The sequence below is a fragment of the Chaetodon trifascialis genome, chromosome 16, assembly GCF_039877785.1.
Source record: "Chaetodon trifascialis isolate fChaTrf1 chromosome 16, fChaTrf1.hap1, whole genome shotgun sequence".
NCBI lineage: Eukaryota > Metazoa > Chordata > Actinopteri > Chaetodontiformes > Chaetodontidae > Chaetodon > Chaetodon trifascialis.
Window position 1 is genome coordinate 19,426,083 of NC_092071.1, and position 19,473 is coordinate 19,445,555.

A 19,473-nucleotide genomic window follows, 5' to 3' on the forward strand; every position below is an offset into this window, starting at 1 on the left:
GAATGCATTTCAAGATGTCTTTTGTCACACACTTCAATACTGTGCACAATCACCTATTCTTTAGTTCATTTATGATTGGCTGTTATACACCGGGTGTGCACATCATGGTTTTTCTTACATCGTAAAGTGCATGGAGTGAAATGTTGATTTTAAGCACAGTCATGCACACTTAAGAATATAACATACTACTGGCTGACTACAGACATTAAGTGCTAAATTCATCATTTCATGTGATAATGATCCAATGGTTGACTTCTTGGGTAGATGGTGGACTGCACATTCATTAAGACGGTCCCTGTTGCATTATGTGGTCAATGGAGGTCGAGTGCCCCCTTGTGGACATAAAGCGTTTAGGATGAACTACAGATAATTCAAGTGGTCGCAATGAGTGTGATTTCCGGGAAATAGTCACATGATGTTCTGTGATCAACTTCAAAGGATCGATTTGAGAAACCTCGATATTAACAACGTGACCTCAAAAATGGGAAATTTCATGGAATGGAGTAACTATGTGGTTGTCCTGTTCTCCAAATTGCTATTCTAGTTATCTATGTTGATCCATATCCTCTTAAGGCGCCCCACCCCTCCATTTAGAGTATGACATTATTATCATCATTATTACCGTTTGCGTAACATATCTTTTAATCAATAATTAATAGCTATAATAAATATATAAATACTCAAGCAATTACCGGACAGTGTTACTTTGACAAATTGATAGATTAACGTGTCAATTTTTGAGGCAGCAAAGCTGATGTCCCACGGTAATCAGCAGTTAAACTTAAAATTAGTTTATTACATTAGTGGCATACACTAAAATCTTACAAATGTCACATCAAAAATAATATATTGTACATACATTTCCAGTCAGTGTGTTATGCTACAATGTAAACTTGGATTTACCATTTTCACGTTGAAGTTACATCACTGAATGCAACCATACAAACAAAAAACACATGCCTGACGCTATGAGTCATACCAGTAATGAGTATGACTCACGCTTTTACGAGCATATGTTCGACCAATGAACGCGCTATATTGCTGTCTTCGGAACCAATGAGAATGAATGGTGGGCGGGAAATGTGTTGTAAAGGGCGGGATTAATACCAAACCTCAAGTGTTCTTCTGCTGGCGAATTTCCCGTAACCATTCATTTTTTTCTTCCACATGTTGGAGGGTGTCTTTATCACAAGGAGAGGTAAGTCGAGCTGTATATGTCCTCGTGTCTTACTTTAGGAAATAAGTGTCTTTTAATGCGTAATGGCATGTCACTGTATCACAGTTTACAAAGACTATCTCTAACTTTTGCCACTATATTTATTGGACAGTCGTTGTGTTTGTTAGCAACATGAGGCTGTTAGCGTTAGCTTAGCGTCTTAGCTATGCAGCTAATAGCATTATATACTCATGAGATATTCTCTTATGTGTTCACCATGAGGTCGGAACTAAGTTTCAAATGCATTTCGGCGCGATTTTGGTATATAACGCCATGTTCGAAGCATTAGCATAACTAGCTAGCACACTGACTATAGTAGCCCGTGTTATGGAGTGTGGTCAAGCGCGGATAACCGGAACTTGTGCATCACAGCCCGCCTTTCTGGGATGTTTGTAATCACCAGACCGTTAACTGAAGTCAGCAGATAAGGTTGTTTTTTTTTTTTTTTTTTAAGCGAACTTGTCATTAAATGTTTTAGTGTTTGTGTTTTGCACTCATAATTTTAAACAAAAATAATCTCTAAAACAGCAGTTGATGCCACCACGTCACGAGTAACGTTAGTCGTTAGGCGCCCCTCATTCACACTCGGCTAACGTTAATGAAAGGGACTTGTAAATGCAACCTGCCTAACTGGAGAGTGAGTACACTTATAGGTCTTTAATGGTCTGGATGTAGCAGATAAGGAAACCACGGAAAAAATATCTTAAGTGCAGTTAAACCCAGAGTCGGGGGTTTTCAGAGATCTTTTCTCAGCTCACTATAGAAATGCTTACCATACTTGTGATTGAAGTGCTGCTCGTCTGACCAAAGTTCATTTTCTTACAGGGCCTGTCTGAACGTAATGAAACGTGTGTGAAATATGAGGAGAGAAATTGCAGCTGTGGTATTCTTCCTGAAGAGGCTTGTGAATAAGGGGGACAAGTTGGAACCGCACAAGGTCGAGCTGTTTGTGGAGAGGCTGGCTGTTGCGCTGCAGGAGAAGTTCAAGGGGCACTGGTATCCTGAAAGCCCCAGCAAAGGACAGGCATACAGGTGCTGCTCTCTAACACTTGTTATTTTTACTGGCTGCTGTTTGCAGGGAAATGTAGTGTCAACCTTCCAACTCAATGTTTGGTTTTGTTTTTTTTCTCAACATGTGTCCATTGAATGGCACAGACAGGCATTGTTTAAACTGAATTGTGTTTTATGTGCTGCAGGTGCATCAGAGTGAACAGGTTCCACAGGCAGGATCCAGAGCTCCTTCGGGCCTGCCACGAGAGCGGGATACAGTACAGTGACTTGCGACTACCCCGTGAACTCACACTGTGGGTGGACCCTGGGGAGGTGTGTTGCAGGTGAGACCTTGACTGGGTTTGTCACGAATAGCTGAAACCAAATACAAAGACAGGTGGAGTTCAACAAAGATGAGAATAATGGTATTAGCATTCACAACTGAAAGACTCACTCACAAGTGCAGTTGTACAAAATTAAGAACAGTAACTGGTGTGTTGTTAGAACGGTTGTTCAAATGTATTAATATCTGCAGTCACTGATGTCCATTTATCTCAGAATATGAAGTGATAAACCTAATTGCCACATTTGGCTATTTACTGTGTTTTTTGTGATTTCTGGATTTTTGTAATGTGTAGTTGTACGTGTGCTTTTCAGGATCACTTTGTCTGTTATCACATTGATCTTTGTCCCCTGACCTACCTATTCAACATTTTTTTATTTTTAAACTGTTTTCCTGCTAAATGTTTATTTACCTAAAAAGTGTAATTGATAATGTTTTCCCTTTATTCCCGTTATTAGATATGGAGAGACAAATCCTTGTTTCTCAGTTGCCACTTTCTCTAATGATGACGAGGAGGACAAAGACGTTGCAAAGAAGGTGACCAGTGCATTGGAGAGGGTGACGTCAGACTACCACTCAGGTTCTTCCTCTGATGAGGACAGCGTGCGTACTTCGCCCCTCACTATCTCCAACAGCCGCTGTGCTTACCAGGTATTGCATAACACATTTTATAATTCCTATGACTAAGTTTCCTGTGCAGCTCTGGAAAAGAGTTGAAACCTAGAATTGAATGCTTCATGGGCTAGGATTGTTTGTGTTGTAATTGATGGCAGCTCTTAATGATTTGTTTCCTGTTTCAGGCGATGAATCCAGCTGCTCCTACGTGGCATCCTAAGAAGATGGTACCAGGGAAGGGTCACATCCTTCCGCGGCCTCACTACAGCTTCAGGCCTCGTAGCAGAGCCCCTCACCCTTCAAGGCATAATCTGTGGGTCCCTCCTGGCTATAGAGGAGGGCCTGGATACTGGGACACAAATCCAAATCTGGCATATTGTTACAGTTAGGGATTGTGATACTTATTGACACTGGGCATTAAAACTAAAGACATCTTTATGGTAACAGACCAGTGTTGTTTTTTTAATCATATATATTGAAATTTTTTTTCTTTTTTGACAAAAGTCTTTTTTGCACTTTAGACCAATTGTTATAGTTTAAATAAATCACTTGTATTAAATTAGATATTGAAATTGGAATACTGCACATGTAGTCTTGAAGTACTGTATTTTTACATTGGAAAATTTCATGTATGCCACCTACTGTCCTTTGTGAGAAAATGTTTTATTTATTCAGAGTGTAGAATTGTCAGATGTATAGGCTTAAATTTATGGAATTTTATTAAATACAGTTTCGAAGCATCGTGGTGGTTTGTTTATTCTTTTGGTGTTTACTAAAGGAACCTCCAAGTGTTGTGGTTAAAGTCTATCATGCAACCAAAGTCCCTGGCTGGAGTCAAACGAGGGACTTCGGTTATGTGGTGTCTGACCAGCAAGACGCTTTGTATTTGTTAAATAATCTGCACTCAAATGGTTTAACAAGCATTTTGTGGAGATGTTTACCCCAAATTCACCCAACTCATTTTTCAAGTATAATCAAATGTTAAGAGCACCACTAATGAAATTCTCATCTCTTGGTGGAGGCAGGAATCATGTCAAATAAAGCCTAAACTATGCTCAAGTGCAGGAGTGAGTGATCATAACACACTATAATAGTTAGTGTGTCTGGTTGGCACCACTCCAGAAAAGGCAGAGCTTTCATTTCCTCTATAGAAGGCCCCTCTGGAAAGATTTCAGTGATAAGTACAATGGATGCTGGTTTTGAGGGCTCCTTTAAAGATGGGTTAACTGCTGTACCAGGAAAGTGCTTTATGTGTTCATTTTAAGAAGTCAGAGGTGAGCTAACACTCGTACCTGTATGGTCACAATATGTACTTGACTGACAATGCTTCCAGATTAACCACCAATTCCCTTTGGTCTGAGCCTCAACCATCTGAAGTGTTTTCACTGAGAAATGTGAGCTGGATGTACTTTATGTATGCAGTTCTGGAAATGTAGCTTGAGTTATAGATTTACTACTATTATGCTGATTAAAAGTAATTAAAAGTGCATATGACTTGTAAAACAAAAATCTGGGGAAAAAAAAGTCAAAATGTATAATTTGAAACTCTGACAGGCTCCCACGCAGGAAAACACGGGCGCCTTTCTTTCTTTCCTGCACACTGGTGCAGATCCGCCGTCACACCGGCAGAGGGCAGTACCGGCTTTACTTTGGACAAAGCGCCTGTCACGTGACACCCTGCGGCGCGCTCCGCTGTGCACCTGCAGAGAGCGACGGAGGAGGAGGAGGAGGAGGAGTGGAGTTTGGATGCTTCGGTCGAGCTCGCCTGCCACTTCTCACTCGAATATCGCATAAGTTCTCCGACCAAGTTTCACTGAGGAAGTGGTGGAATAGCTGAAGCAGGAATGGAGCTCTCGGTCGCCCGGTTCAGCTGTGTGCTGTTGAGCGTCTTGGCAGGTAAGTTTTCGGACTCAAACCTCTGAGCGACTTAAATCCAAATGATTTTTCACTCAAATGGCAGCGCGTGCGGTCTCTGGACTGACCGTGCACAGCAACGACAGCCGCTGCCGTTAACATGGAAACTTGCCTTTTTTTCGATAAGTTCAAAATGCCGGTGACTTCAGGTTACGTTTTCATGGACGTTACCTAAAGTTAGTATGGTTAACATTTGATATGCTCAGTGGTTCACGAAAACCACCTCTGAATGGAGCTGAAAGAAACTGGCCATCAGGGAGTAAGTCCAAGCCAAGGTCAGTGTAGTTAGCTAGCACAGCAGAACCAGCGTCCGGCAAAAAACAGCTAAAAATTAAATGAGTCAGGTTACCTGGCAGGTTACAATTGACTAATGTTGGTATTTTCAGACTCGGCCAAGACGGAAAGGACGAGAAAGGTAGAAAGGAAAGGAAAAAGAAAGGCCAACAGATAGTAAATCAAAGTTTGCTAACCTTATTTCAGGCCTTTTAATACAGATTTTATCTCAGTCTCCCCAATTAAGTGCCGGCTGTTTGTTTTAACACAGTTTCCATCAGGTCCACCATACTAGGCGGCTGTTTTTAATACTCCGAATGAACGCTTATTTAAACTTATAGCTTATAGCTAAACTTATAGTGTGAATTAGATAGTAAATGGTTTTTAGGGACGCTTCCCCATACCAAACATCAGGGTATTTCCGCCAGAAGTCTTCAGTTTTTCGTGTGATGGTTAACACAATAGCTTGATCCGTTTTTAAACCTGTGGCTACAGGACTTCAAAGTGCTGCCTTCACTGTCTGCCATCTGCCAGCAGTGCTGACCCCCCTCCCCCTGTCCAAAATCCCAGGCCTTCGCGTTTAATTTAACCACATGTTTGTGCCTGTAGGCAGCTTTGTTTGTGTTGGTGTCTTTTTTAAAACGTTTGATGAAAGCTTGGTTCCAATGACCTCACCTGAGAGGGGGTTTGTTGATACTGTAGTTGGGCAGATGACAGTGTGGCCAGTGAAGCCTCTGATCTGAATAGTTATTTTTAAACCTTCCAGGTTTGTGCTAACTTATAGTCAATGATTAGAAGTGAGATTGAGATATTCTTCTTGTGGCTCTCCATAAAGGACAGTAGGACACCACTAATTTACTTCTCTTTTTTTTGTAGATTTTTCATTCAAAGCAACAGTCAGTAAAAACGTATTTGGCTGGAGAATAGATGAGAACAGGACGGGTGAGAAATATCAAAGTTTTGGCTTTGTTTTTCAAAACTTTGTTGTGATAGAGTGTCATCGGGCCAATAAATGTAGAAAGATTGCTAACATTTGTTATTTATTCATGGAAAGTATATGATAATGATACGTAACCACTGTTGTTTTGTTAACCTTAGAAAAAGCATGATACAGTTGTGTGCTTATGGGTGTGGCAGTTTAGCGCCCTGGAATTTACACTGAAACTAGCCAATCACTCCTCCCACTCCAACCTATAATGTGAAACTTTTGCCACAGGATCATCTTTTGGATTCAACCAGTGACACGCTGTGGCCGTTACTGAAATATTTTTTCTGAGGATTTGATGGGAAACCACAGAGCTGTGGCCAGTGACATTCCAGTATGTTGATTAGTGGGAAACCGCATGTAATGAAGAAGTGCTTTGTTTAAGCTCATCCAGCATATCTCTCCATGTAAAAGCCTTGCCATTGAATGTAATATAAGGTTTACATCTTGCGTCGTTTTGCCTTCTTTTGTCTCATGATTCGCATTGTTGTGTCCACTAGTTTGGGCTCATTACCATCTTAATGGCATCATGGCCTCGTCATTAGGGCGCTGTTCCACTTCAGCAGACAAGAACAGTATCTGCCAGACTCATAGCATTCTTTGAACGTGGCTTAGAAATACACAATAATGTGCTACCTCTCTGAAATGGCAAAACAACAAGTGGGGTCTTTCTGCTCCATTTTCTTTGTTCTATTTGTCCACAAGGCACTGCATGGAATATAATATGTTGACAAAAGAAATACAGTTGTAAGAGGGAGATCTGAAAGTTCATACAGCCTTCACTTTATAAAAGGAAATTAGATATGGTCATCTTTCAGACAGGAGAGTGTTTTTCCAAGTTATCATGAAATCATGCAAGATGTCATCATTGGATGAATAATCAAATATTTGGTTTGTGACACTCTTACTGAAGGCAGTAGGTTAATGGTAAACTATGCAGGATTTGTCAGTTACCGCCACCAGTTTTCAGCACTGTGTCTGCCATTTTTTTTATCTTCCCCTTTGAGCTCTCTGTGGGCTGGTTTCAGTCTGGCACCTGGTCACTGCCTTTTCATAAAGCCCCACCTCGCCTGTGTGTTGTTGTTGGTAGGGGGCTACACTCCAACTGCCCAAAGGTTGCAGGCTAGAAAGTCCGAAACATAGCAAAATGGGAAGATAATACTGGCAGACGGAAAGATCTCTCTGCAGATAAATACACACACTTCTAGTGGGTCCCAAGTGATGATTGAGAGGTTGAGTCCATACATTGTTTTTTAGGAAAATCCTGTCCAGTGTCCTGTCTTTTGACTCTTGGTGTGTGTAGTTTTTTTAGCATTAAAGAAATGAGCAGTAAAAACAGTGAAACAAATATTCTTGATGAATTTCTCATTAAGTCAAGAATGAATGCCTGTCCACTTCTTCACTTCATTAACAGACACCTCTTGATTTCCATTCGGCAGTCTGTGCTCTATGCATGTTTGAGTCCTTACATTGGACCTGAAAGCTGCAGTGCTATTGGACCTGCTCTGGTGCCCTCTCAGATCTCCTCCACTCCTGGCTGTTTGGGTCAAAAGTGAAGCCACTGACCCAGGACAAACAGAAACCTGATGAACCCATGAGCAGGCGCAGAAGGCAGTTACCTGATAAGCCTACAACCAAAGGCCCTGGCCATTAACTGGTTGCTTGGTTACCTTTTGAAAACAGACACGCAGATGCAGGGAGTGTACTTGTAGTGTGTGTAGGTGTCTGTTCCAGTTTCTCTAGAAAGCTACCCTCCCCCTTTTTCTTGAATGTATGAATGTCCTCTTTTACAGCAGAAAAAATCGGTTGTTTTACAGAGTAGCTGTTGTAGAGATGATCAGGATACAGTTGTGGTTTGATCAGCAACTCTCCTTAGAGGAGCAACTGTTGTCATTCCCACAGCTGTGTGTGTGTGTGTGTGTGTGTGTGTGTGTGTGTGTGTGTGTGTGTGTGTGTGTGTGTGTGTGTGTGTGTGTGTGTGTGTGTGTGTGTGTGTGTGTGTGTGGATGAGGCATTGGGGCTGTAAAGCAATTGCTCCAACCGCAGAGATGGGTGGAGGCATGTACAGCACAACCTGAGCCATTGTCATTGGCCTCATGCATGCAGTAATGACCTGAGGTCACATTCACTTGTCATGACCCAGCAGTCCAACACCACTACTTTCCTCTTGTTGGCTGAAACATGTTACAGCCACAGCTTCACCTCCAGACAAGCAGCCGCCCACTCTGCCCGGAGCCCCCTGTCCTTGGAAATGAAGCAGGAACATGTAGAATCGGATTACACTCCAGGGACACTGCTTTGTCCTCCACAATCTGATGATGGGGACAACTGAGCATGAATATTCACAGCCCCGGACGTTAATATTTTAGCATGCCAGCACAGTACAGGCCCCGTGCCAACTCCTGTTCACCTACATGGGAGTGTGAAACTCTGATCCTGCCTTTACCTCACCACATTACCCTACCTTTTCCCTCTTTTCCTCCTCCTCCATTTCATATCTGAATTACTGAATGAACAAATTGCTGCCTGCTAGAAAATCAGTGAAAATGATTAATAGTGGTGCTTGCTTCTGTGTCCTGTTAATGGCTGTGCAGCCACTCAGTATTCAGAACTCATTTCTTTTTTACAGGTAGGGGGTAAAACTGCCGTCTGGGCTGCTGCCAAAGCATTCTTGGCTGAAGATATATTGACAAGATTATACTTGAATCCCTTGGTCATAAAGTCAATGTTACATTGACAGATATTTCAAATTTGTTGTTTTCTAACTTCTATGACCCTTTGGCCACAGTATTGACCTACTGACAGCACCAAGCTCCCCAGAGGCATGTAAATTATGTGCTATACTGCTCTGGAGCAGTTTTGCCTTAATGACACAAATTATTGGTTGATCACTCTATAAAGGTCATGCTTTAGTGTGTAAGTGGGACCTAGGGGACGATCATATATTGCTCAGCTTGCATGCTTGGTCAGTTTGTTTGTTTTGTCCAATCAACCATCTTAAACCCAAATATATTCAATTTGCAATGATATGGAAACAGAGAAAAGCAGCAAGTTTTCTCATCTGGAGAAGCTAGAATGTTTTCTAGCGACATAAATGATTGAATGATTGACATAAGTGATTTTGTTTTTGTAATTAAAATATACCACAGAATTATGTAAATGAGAGCATTTCATTGTATTGTCAGTTGATATGCACTAATGTTGCATTGCCAACCTGAGTTTTAGCTACGAAGTGTTTTAGCAGTGCTTAGCAAGTGGCCATTAGAATCACCTGAAATTTTGCTCCTAATGAGCATGCAGTCTGTTGGGGACATAAACTGTTATTAGTTCTTCTAACCATCATTTCAGAAGGCAGCATTAAAATTCAGATGATCCAGCAGTGTTGCTGCCCAAGATGAGCAGAACTAATGTTTTTTCTTACCAACCGTCGGATGTTTTGCCACTGACGCGGGTTAGCACTGTTGGTGAGGAACGGGAGTGAATTAGTAAACAGGAACACAATATTGTTGCCCTGCTACAGGCAACATGTTGACAGACAAAGTTAACATTTTTAGCCTAATGCTAAATGTTTTCTACATTTTTTTTAGAGTAGAAAATCCCATTGGGATCTTTTTAAATGTGTGGTTTAGAGTATATGTAGATGTGTTTTTTTGCTGAATGTCACAAAATTGTCAGTATTTGTCCCCTTTAACATCTTGGTGTTGTGGCACAGAATAATAATTGGAGCCTTTAGGAACTAGAGACCTTTTGCCTCATTTTGCTAATGCACTGTTTTAAGAACTCAGACAATAATTGAATCATTTAATTGTTAATCATTGTTTTTACATGTCTGCAGTTCTGCCAGATCTCATTTAGTGGACTGTCGGATGCAGAGCAGATAGTATTAATGCCTGTAATATCTTAATCACAACTGCTGAAATTCTCAAAGGACATGTTGAACAGGGAATTTACTGAGGCAGAGACATTTCCTCTGCTATCCATGTAACCTATCAGTTAAAACAAGGTCAGTGCAGTGCTGATTTTCTCCGCTCTCCTGAGTCCATCGGTCATCATCACTGTGTTGCACTGTTAGGGCGATAAACACCCCCAAAGCACATTCATCACTTAGCTACTTGATGCCCAGCTCTGCTGTGCCCACAACGCCCTCTGCTCCTAATGAGGAATAATGGCCTCGGTGACAAATAAGCTGTTCACTGCGATGATAATAAGGGTTCTCACATACCTCATATCTCAAATGAGCATCGCCAGAATACCATTTTCTGGAGATAAACGGCAAAGAGGGAGAGAACATGCTGCACACCAGGCAGTGAAGGAGCTTTGAAGGATTTTATTACAAACTTCTGTGTAATTATTTGGGAAAAAAATACACCAGAGCTCATTAAACTCTGAAAAATGAAGTAGGTGCTACACTTAAGTACAGCTATTTTGTAAACGAGGCTTAGAACTACGATAAAAGAAATGTGTGTGTTTTTTCAAACGGTGAATGTGTCTTACTGGATTTAATGTCACAGACTGTAGATGTTATAGCGCACTAAAGTATGTGTTTTGCCTCTTGAACGAGGGGAATTGCGTATTTAAACTGATGTGTAGATTTACCAAATATTTCACAGCCAGTATTCAGATCTCTGAAGCATCACTCTACTTCTGGTTCTTACCCTTGCTTGAACTTGGGATGTTTTTTCGACACTTTATGACTGTGTATTCTGGTTGGTTTTGCATAATATTCTCACGGCATCTGAGCTAGCTGTCTCACTGAGGATACACAGTGTGGCAGGCAGGTCCCCAGGGTGTTGCATCTGCAGGTGCTGGTCTGCAGTCTGCTCCTGCTTACCTGCTAGGTAGGTGTCAGCTCAACTCTACACATGCTTGAAACTCTGTTAGATTATCCTTTGTGCAATGTTAAAGAATTGGGCTTAGTAATAGGCTACAAAGGGGGAAAAAAATCTCTTTATCATGTAAAACAGGTCTCACAATTTATGCTGACAGCAACACAGTCACTATTCTGACTTTGAATGGCCACATCATTTTGGAGATAAGCATTGTATATTGTATTGTGCATGTCACATTATTATCAGCTAATGTCCAGGCATTGTCTTACAGAGAGCTGAGTTGTGGGAAGATGATTGTATTTTGTCCTCCAGCAGTAAGCCCCCACTCTCTCCGCTAAGAACATTAGAGTTAATTGTGTGTCTAATCTTGAAAAATATTATGGCTCAGAAAATAAGCTACAGAGGCAGAAGGTGGGGTGAATTTTGGGAGGAGGAGGGGGCAAAGCAGCTGTTGAAGGAGCCATTTTTAGCACCTCTATCTCATTGAAAAACATTACACATTGTCGAATGCGGGTATGGTGAAAAAGACAAATAAGTGTTGTCTGTAGAAAGCCTGTCTTGATTCAGTCCCACTCGATTTGATTCCCTGTGGTGCTCATTCAAGTCGGTCTTTGTCTGTCTTCGTCTGATGTTTAATCATCATGTTAAATTATATAGTTATGTTAATAACTCCTGTCCACAGAAAAAAGGGATTTATGCTTTTTGCCATGCACAAAATCCTGGTCTGAACAGTTTTTACAAGGGTGATGATTGCTTGTAGTATAGATTTTAGAATTATATCAAAGCAGCTATGTGGTGAAATTTTATGATCCAGACCGAATCTTGTTAGGAGCGTTAAGGGAGTATTGATACAAAGCGACACAAAATTAGACCCAGAAAATCCCATTTCTTGTCACATTTGTTGCCTCATAATCAAGCTGTTGCTAAACTGAAGCCAAAGACTGCCATGCAAATCCTTAGAATTTGGAATCTGCAAAGAGGGCAAATATTAAATGTAGGTTTTAATGTTAATCGAGTCAGGCTCTGCAACTGTATATCTGTTACAACATGTGTCCATTGTTTTCATGACATCATGTGAACCTCACCATTTCACTGACGTGAATACTTTTCAGTGTGGGTTTATTTTAAGATGCCCTGCTATAGTTTGCAGGTGTAGGAAGATATGTACAAAGGAAAGCTGCTGTATGTGCAAGCTGTAGCATTTCAGCAAAATGTCCATAATCTTCTTTGGAAATAAGAATGCAAGGAAACACTTTGTTTCATGAACAGGCATTACATGAGATTAGATTAGATGAAACGTTTCCCCATGGACAAATCAGGACATTTCAGTGACAGAGAATAGAAAAATATATCCCCTCAATCTTGGGGTAACTTAAAAATGTGAAAATGGTAAAAATGAACATTTGGATGAGAACATTTCTACATATTCATCATACCCACATGCTCTGTACCCGCATGCTCATCACTGCTTCCATAATACCATACTTAAATAGTCCTTGGTTCATAATAAGGGTAGTGCAGCGTTCTCATTTTCAGACTAGTGAATCAGCCAAACCATTTCATCAGCCAGTCTGTTATGTTTGTGTTAAGGCACGTTAGGCAAATGTCTGTTGTTGTATGAATGAAGTCTTCAGTACTTTCAGATGACTTCCATTCACTTACTATGATTTTACAACCAGCTGTCCAAAACGAGTGTGGCTGTCTGCCATCTCCCTCTCTTTCATTAACATTCATTAAAGTGGTCTTTTCCTTGTCCTCCTATCTCTGACGTTATTATTCCTGGGTCAGTATTGGATCTATAGGTATGATGACTGGGACATCTGCTACAGTTGGGTATAGAAAAGGCTCAGCGCCTGAACCACAGCAAGGTCAGCAAGCCACAACAGACATTTAATTACTGTAGTGCATCTCGCCGCCATGTGAGGACATCGGCAGCTGGCCCAGTCGCCCTCCAAAGAGATGAGATTGAACTGAAAATAGCTCTGTGACTGGCTGGTTTATGATAGTCAGAATGCACATTACTGCACAACCTTAATCACAAGTGCTGCTGTTTTAATAAGCAGGCACACAGGGGCAACCAGGCTGCAGTTGTTGCTGGTAAGTTCCTCAGGAACCAGCTGTTAAGTGTCTTAATGGAGCCCATGTATAATTTATGGGCACACACAGAGCCGGGTAGCTGGCTGACTGGCTTTCTCTGAGTGGCCAGTAATTGGAAGGAAAAGAGTAAACCCCCACACCATCTCCACAGCACCCACTCTTTTCACAAGGTGTAGGGGAACATCAGCTCTGCATTTAATCCCCCTGTGACAGGACATCTATCTGATGAGAGTAAGGGGATGATTTATCAGCGACAGCTAGAACTGTAACACAACTCTCCAGCTGGAGTTGTAGATTAATGACCTGCGCAGACATAAAAATAGCCTGTGACTGCCTACAATGTCACCCAGCATCTTATCAACGAAAAAGTCTTATTAATCAGCCATTAACGTGTTGGGTAGTACCGTAACATCTCGAGAGCTCAGAAGACCTTGTCAAAAAATATGTGAGATTAGCCTAGACATGAAAATTCCCAGATAATCCTTCTGCTGTAAGATAAAGTGTGGGAAAATTTGCTGGCTACCCTTGACCTGGATCTAAGTGAACAGATATTATTGCAAGATCCTGTGGGATGTGTTTATTAAGTCAGACAAGAAATGTTGAACCGCTGTTGATACAACCCCAAAACATTGGTCGTCTTTGCCAGCCCAGTGTCATGCAGTGTTTCCTCTATCGGGATTCAACATTTGTTAACCCCATAACATGAAATCTGTCCTTTATATGTTCGTTCACATGCTACACCACGTAAAGGTGAACAGTCATCATTGTGCTGCATCTCGGTCACATTCACTGAGATTATGGACTTGTCAGCCTGATCCAGCAGTGTTTGGCAGCATGTCTAGACTACTCAGGGGTCAGACCTTTTTAGATGTCAGTAAAGCCATCAGGGAGTTGGCTTGTATGGCAGGTTTCAGGCAAAAGCGCTCTACTACTAGATCCACTAAAGGCTCAACAACCAGACATCCTTGCAGAATCTTCTGCAAAGAGTAAAAGAGAAATCTGTATAGGAATACATTAAAAAATAAGATAGAATAGTAAAAGAATACAAATAAAAAGGTTTGTAATAACTGCAATTTTTATGCCTTTGACGATGGTCACTGCGTCAGACCCAACGTTCACAGTTCCACAAGCTCTTGCTGTGTCCTGGTCAGGTGACTGGCAAGACTACCCGTATGACCCCGTTCGATCACGGCACATCTTACCTCACGATCACGCATGAGTTCAGATGTCATCAGGGAGGGGGGTGAAGTAACTGTCAATCAAACTGACAAAAGCATTTTGTGCGATGCTGGTGGTCTTGCGTACTAATAATATCAATAAAACATAGGTTACATAGTCAGATGAAAACATGTGCTTAAAGTTGATAAATCTGATTCCAGACTAACAAAGCAAAAGTCAGATGGTTTAGTGATTGTTTTTAGTAAGGCAAATAATGTTAATAACCCTTATATCGTACTCATAGGTTATCAAGAAAACCTCAAACTTTTCACCATAGAAACATCAAGCTGCTCCTATAACACACATTAAGCTAGTTGAGCTTAAGCTAGTGAAGACCAAATGTAACTTTGCTCTCAAGATCGTATTTCTAATACAATATCTGTGGTGTTATTTAAGACCTTTCTGGCACATGGCCTGTCCCTGCTGACCAAATGTAAACTGAAGTGATAGCAGCATCACATGTTTTACTTGTACACACGGATACACAGAACATGGAGTTTTTAAAAATCAAAGGCAGGCCCTTTCACGGACTATGCAGATTGATGGAAATCTGGATTTCCCCCCCTCAATAACAGACATTACTTTTAAGAGATGGGCAGGCAGAGAACTAAGGGTCATCGACCAGTTGTTTTGCCACAATGTGTCTCATATCTTCAAGACAAATTCCTTCTACCTGAAAGTGATATGTTCTGGCATTTTCAGATCAGACATTACATCACAAGTCATAAAGACCGGAATACAATTAAAAATGCTCCAACAAACATAGAAACTTACTTTATTAATATAATTATACATCAGCTACCCAACAAAATGCATGTTTCCCATATATATAGAAATCTGTTGCTGGATGCAGTAGACAATATTTTTTATATAAAAAATAAATGGGAATTGGAGTTAAATATTATAATTGAGGATGGAGAGTGGGAAATGATATGCATTGGATGTCATAAGGGTATCATTAGTAATATGTGGAAGGAGTTTGATTGGAAGACGAAGATGAGGTTTTTTAAAACACCTTCTGTGATTTCCAAATTTGTAAATAACCCAAATGCAATATATTGTTGGAGAGAATGTGGAATGGTTGGTGACGATTCGCACATATTTTGGGATTGCCCAATGACGCTTCCTTATTGGAAGGGGATAAAAAGCGAGATAGATACAATTCTGGGAATCAATTTATTATTTAACCCAAGTCAGTTTCTTCTCGATTTAACTCCAAAACACATGTACACCAGAGACCAAAAGCACCTATTACATATACTCTTGATGACTGCCAGGAAAATGGTGACAATAAAATGGATGAATTCACAGCCACCTACAGTGGCACAATGGCAACAGAAGTTGAGGGAGGTGTATAGAATGGAGGCTTTAACTGCTCAATTACAATTAAGGTCTGATGTCTTTTTGAGGAGGTGGCTACCCATAACAAGATACATTTCTAACTGAGGGGAACCCCACATTGTGCTGTAATATCTTAACTGTCCATTTATGTATTCATTTATTTTTCACTCATTATTACTATTCAACTTCTGGACCCTAATGTTCTGTTTTGTTTTGTCTTGTTTTGTCGCACTGTTGTATATGCTCTGTGATGCTGTCAAGGAATGTTCTGTACTGTGTTGTTCAATGTTTAATAAAAATAGTAGAACTAAAAATAGTTCCAAAAATCAAAGGCATTTTAAAACATCTCAGTTTATTGAATATTAAAACGCTGTTTACGCGTGAACGAGGCCCAAACACAGGATACGTTTGTGTTGCAAAATACAACTATACAGCATGTAATTGCAGCTCAGTTTCATGTAATTGATGTCAGCCTGTTTACTGTTCACTCTCTTTATACCTTCGCAGAGCTGTAGTACAAGCTTCACGCACACTGTTACCATAGAAACCGTGGGTGTCACCAAATCAACCAGGGTTACAGGATTACTAACTTGAATGTGCTCTCTTATTTAACTGTAACTAAGAGAGAATATTACGGCATATTAGACATTGTAATGCGACCATTATTGACAGAAAACTTTTGGTAATTTATTTCTTGTTGCAACCTTCAGTAAAAACTGAGCTGGACTAGAAATATGTTGTATATCCATTTGCTTTTAACTTGTTGGGCTTCTCATTGCATTCCTGGTATCAGCTTTACTCTGCAGTGTATTACAAAATAGGACAGCTGCTGCTCTTTGATTCAGAGGCAATTTCATGCCCTGGAGTCCAATTTAATGTGGGAGTAACATATATGTGGATGCACACTGTGCTTAGTGTTTTCTAAAGGAGTTTGGGTCCAGTTGTCAGCTCTCTAAGTTTTTTTTGTTTTGTTTTTTTTTTGTTTTTTTTAACAGATGCTTTGGTTAAGATGGATCTAATTAGCCTATGAAGACTATCATGGTCAAAATAACAAACTGTTAACTCGCTGCAGCTCACAACGCAGCCTGCGTCTTGGATCCCCTTTGAAACTGACCTCCGCTTTTTTAATGGGCTTACTGCATTTCTTTGTACTATCCAGACTCTGCTCTTCCTCATGAGTCTGACAAGCCTAAGCATACTATGTCATATCAAAAATTCTTAGGATTGCTTCTTTGTGCACGGATATCTAAACCAGTGCAGTGTGGTTATTTTTAACATTCCCAATCGCATCTTGTCATTTAACGTGGTATGTAGACTAGAGTGGTTGTTATGAGCTCTCTCCTCATGTCTAGGCTGAGAGTGTGAGCTGGAGGCATGAATAAACCCAGTGGTCTTGGTTAAGTTGTAACAACAACTGACAGTCTTCGCCTGCAGCTTCCTACAGGGCTCAACACTCAGGTGCATTTACTACACCTGCCTTCAAGAACCTCAGAGTGAAAAAGAGAATCCAGCCTTGAAACATCAGGCCTGTTTCTCTGCCTGTGCAGAGAGAAAAAGAGAGGAAAGAGAAAGGATTATCCGTCTTGTTATCTTTTAACAGCAGTCTTATCTTGATGTCCTGCTGTAGTGTCCCCCCCACACAGAGGACAGGAAGGGACTGTCTGTGTTGTTACACTTTCACAAAGACCTCTTTCTGCCTGGTTGGGAGTGCTTTGGACAGGATGAGAGGGTTTAGCGAGAAAGGATGTTATAAATGCATTTGAAAAGGAATTGATGTTTTAGCAGTTATTACAAAGTACTTTTTCAGTGCACCATTTTTGAGTCCTGAGTCCTCGGGAGCTTTCAGCAGCAATCAGATATTTTTTGATGAAGTAGGCAGCGCTCGTTCTTTAGCCTCTGACAGCACACTCTGGACGTAAAACACATAGGTCTGTGTATTTTCTACCAATGTCCAAAAGACCACCATCACGCATTGTCCTTCAGGCAGGGGACCTAATTTTAGACCAGAACCTAGAGGAAACAGCGTGAGCAAGGCAGACTCATTGACTGCCTCCCAGCCAATCTAGCTGACAGCCATACATGCCTCTGCACAGCATGGAAAATGGGTTACTGTGTAGATCTGCCATAGGCAGAGGTGATGTCTAAATATGGAGGAGTTACTGTGTAGATGTACCATGGACAGAGGTAATATCAAAACCATCTGTAACCGAAGTAACACTTTATAGCAATTTGTAATGGGGGTGGGAAAAAAATTAATTCCAGTAAATAGTGATTTTTTTTTTAAACAATTTCTGAATCAGTTCTTTGATTAATGAACATACATACTTAGATAATATAAAGGTGTCAGTTTAAAGTCTCACATTTGTGCCGTGTGCAGTTTTCAGCTGCTCAATTCATTTCATTATTTATTATTTCCCCGTATTTATTATTTCATTTATTTATTATTTGCTAGTGGCACTAGCTTGATGGGCAGGAACAGCTAATTGCTGCAGTTTACCTCAAAAAGTATTTTATTTACCCTTTTATCTTCTGAAATAAAGCTCAGACTGACTGATGTGTGATGCACATTGTTTCTGGAGATATGGGTCATGATTAACAGTCTTGAGTGTATGATTCAACTTTTTCCCATGTGTTAAGTTGTAATGTCCAATTGCAGTACTTGTAGATTCGCAACACTTAAGAATGACAATACATACTGAAATAAGTTACTTTTTTATATTGTTTTTGTCATCTTTCTGAGATAATGTAGAGTTTGAATAATTCGTTTTATAATGAAGTCTTTTCCAGCACTGGTTAGACTTAGACTTTTTAAAATTCTCCACTCTGTCGAAAGAAACAAGGGAGGAACCCAGGAATTCATTGGGAGGCAATCACATTTGATTGTTGGTATTTCATACTTGCCTCTGAACTGTCTGCAGTCTGGCCTCAAACCTTAATCCTTGCAGTGCTTTGGCATTGAGCCATACGAGTCTTTACCTCTCCATAGGTGTTTACTTAACCTACATTTTGTGTATATGTGATTTGATTTACCACCTAAGCACTTTTTTCAAAGTTAAGTGAAAACAAGTCCTCAGTTGACTAAACCAACATGCCTGAGTAGTGTCAGTAATTTGTTTCAGATGGTATGAGTGAGTAATTGTTATCGCTGAGATCTGGCCAAACTTGCCCTGTCCATTCTCATGGCCCCTGTATATTTAAGTGAACATGGTGCCGGGAAACATTCAGCCCACCTCAGACTGAGCACATAAAATTGCTGAGCTCCAGAAATTCCAGAAATGTGAAATTGTTTCACCTCCTTTAGTTTCTGAGTTCATGAAATCCCATCACTAATGACGTTTAAAACCAGCCAGAAAGGCCCTCTAATCCCTGGTTTTGCCCTGTGCTTCAGCGGGAATGTTCTAGTGTGATAGTAATGCTCTGTTGCTTTAAGATGACTTCTTGTGTGTTCACCTCTCTGACATAATTAAGCACAGCTGTGAGAAACCTTTGCTTCAGTATGCTCACACTTCTCTCGTCTTGTGCATTGCAAAATGTGTATGCAAGTTTGTATATTCACTAAAACCCATGTCATCTGTATCATTTGTCAAACACATCTATCCCACAGTTTAAACCCCTCTGAGAGTCCATCAACGGTGTGAATGAAGTAGCTGCA

General features: G+C 40.6%; 2 protein-coding genes across 2 annotated transcripts in view; both read left to right on the top strand.

Annotated features, from left to right (window-relative positions):
- Positions 1 to 1,104: 1,104 nt before the first annotated feature.
- Positions 1,105 to 3,903, top strand: btg3 (B-cell translocation gene 3). The gene is made up of 5 exons (XM_070983177.1): positions 1,105 to 1,198; positions 2,042 to 2,248; positions 2,413 to 2,550; positions 3,008 to 3,200; positions 3,350 to 3,903. The coding sequence occupies exons 2-5, from the start codon at positions 2,076 to 2,078 to the stop codon at positions 3,551 to 3,553; spliced, it is 708 nt and encodes a 235-aa protein (XP_070839278.1). The 5' UTR covers positions 1,105 to 1,198; positions 2,042 to 2,075; the 3' UTR covers positions 3,554 to 3,903.
- A 959-nt stretch (positions 3,904 to 4,862) lies between these two features.
- The window catches only part of cxadr (CXADR Ig-like cell adhesion molecule), a 39,329-nt gene continuing 24,718 nt past the window's right edge, over positions 4,863 to 19,473 (top strand). Inside the window, exon 1 of the mRNA XM_070983688.1 lies at positions 4,863 to 5,060. Coding sequence (XP_070839789.1) covers positions 5,009 to 5,060 — 52 coding nt within the window. The 5' untranslated portion in view covers positions 4,863 to 5,008. The remainder of the gene's footprint in view (positions 5,061 to 19,473) is intronic.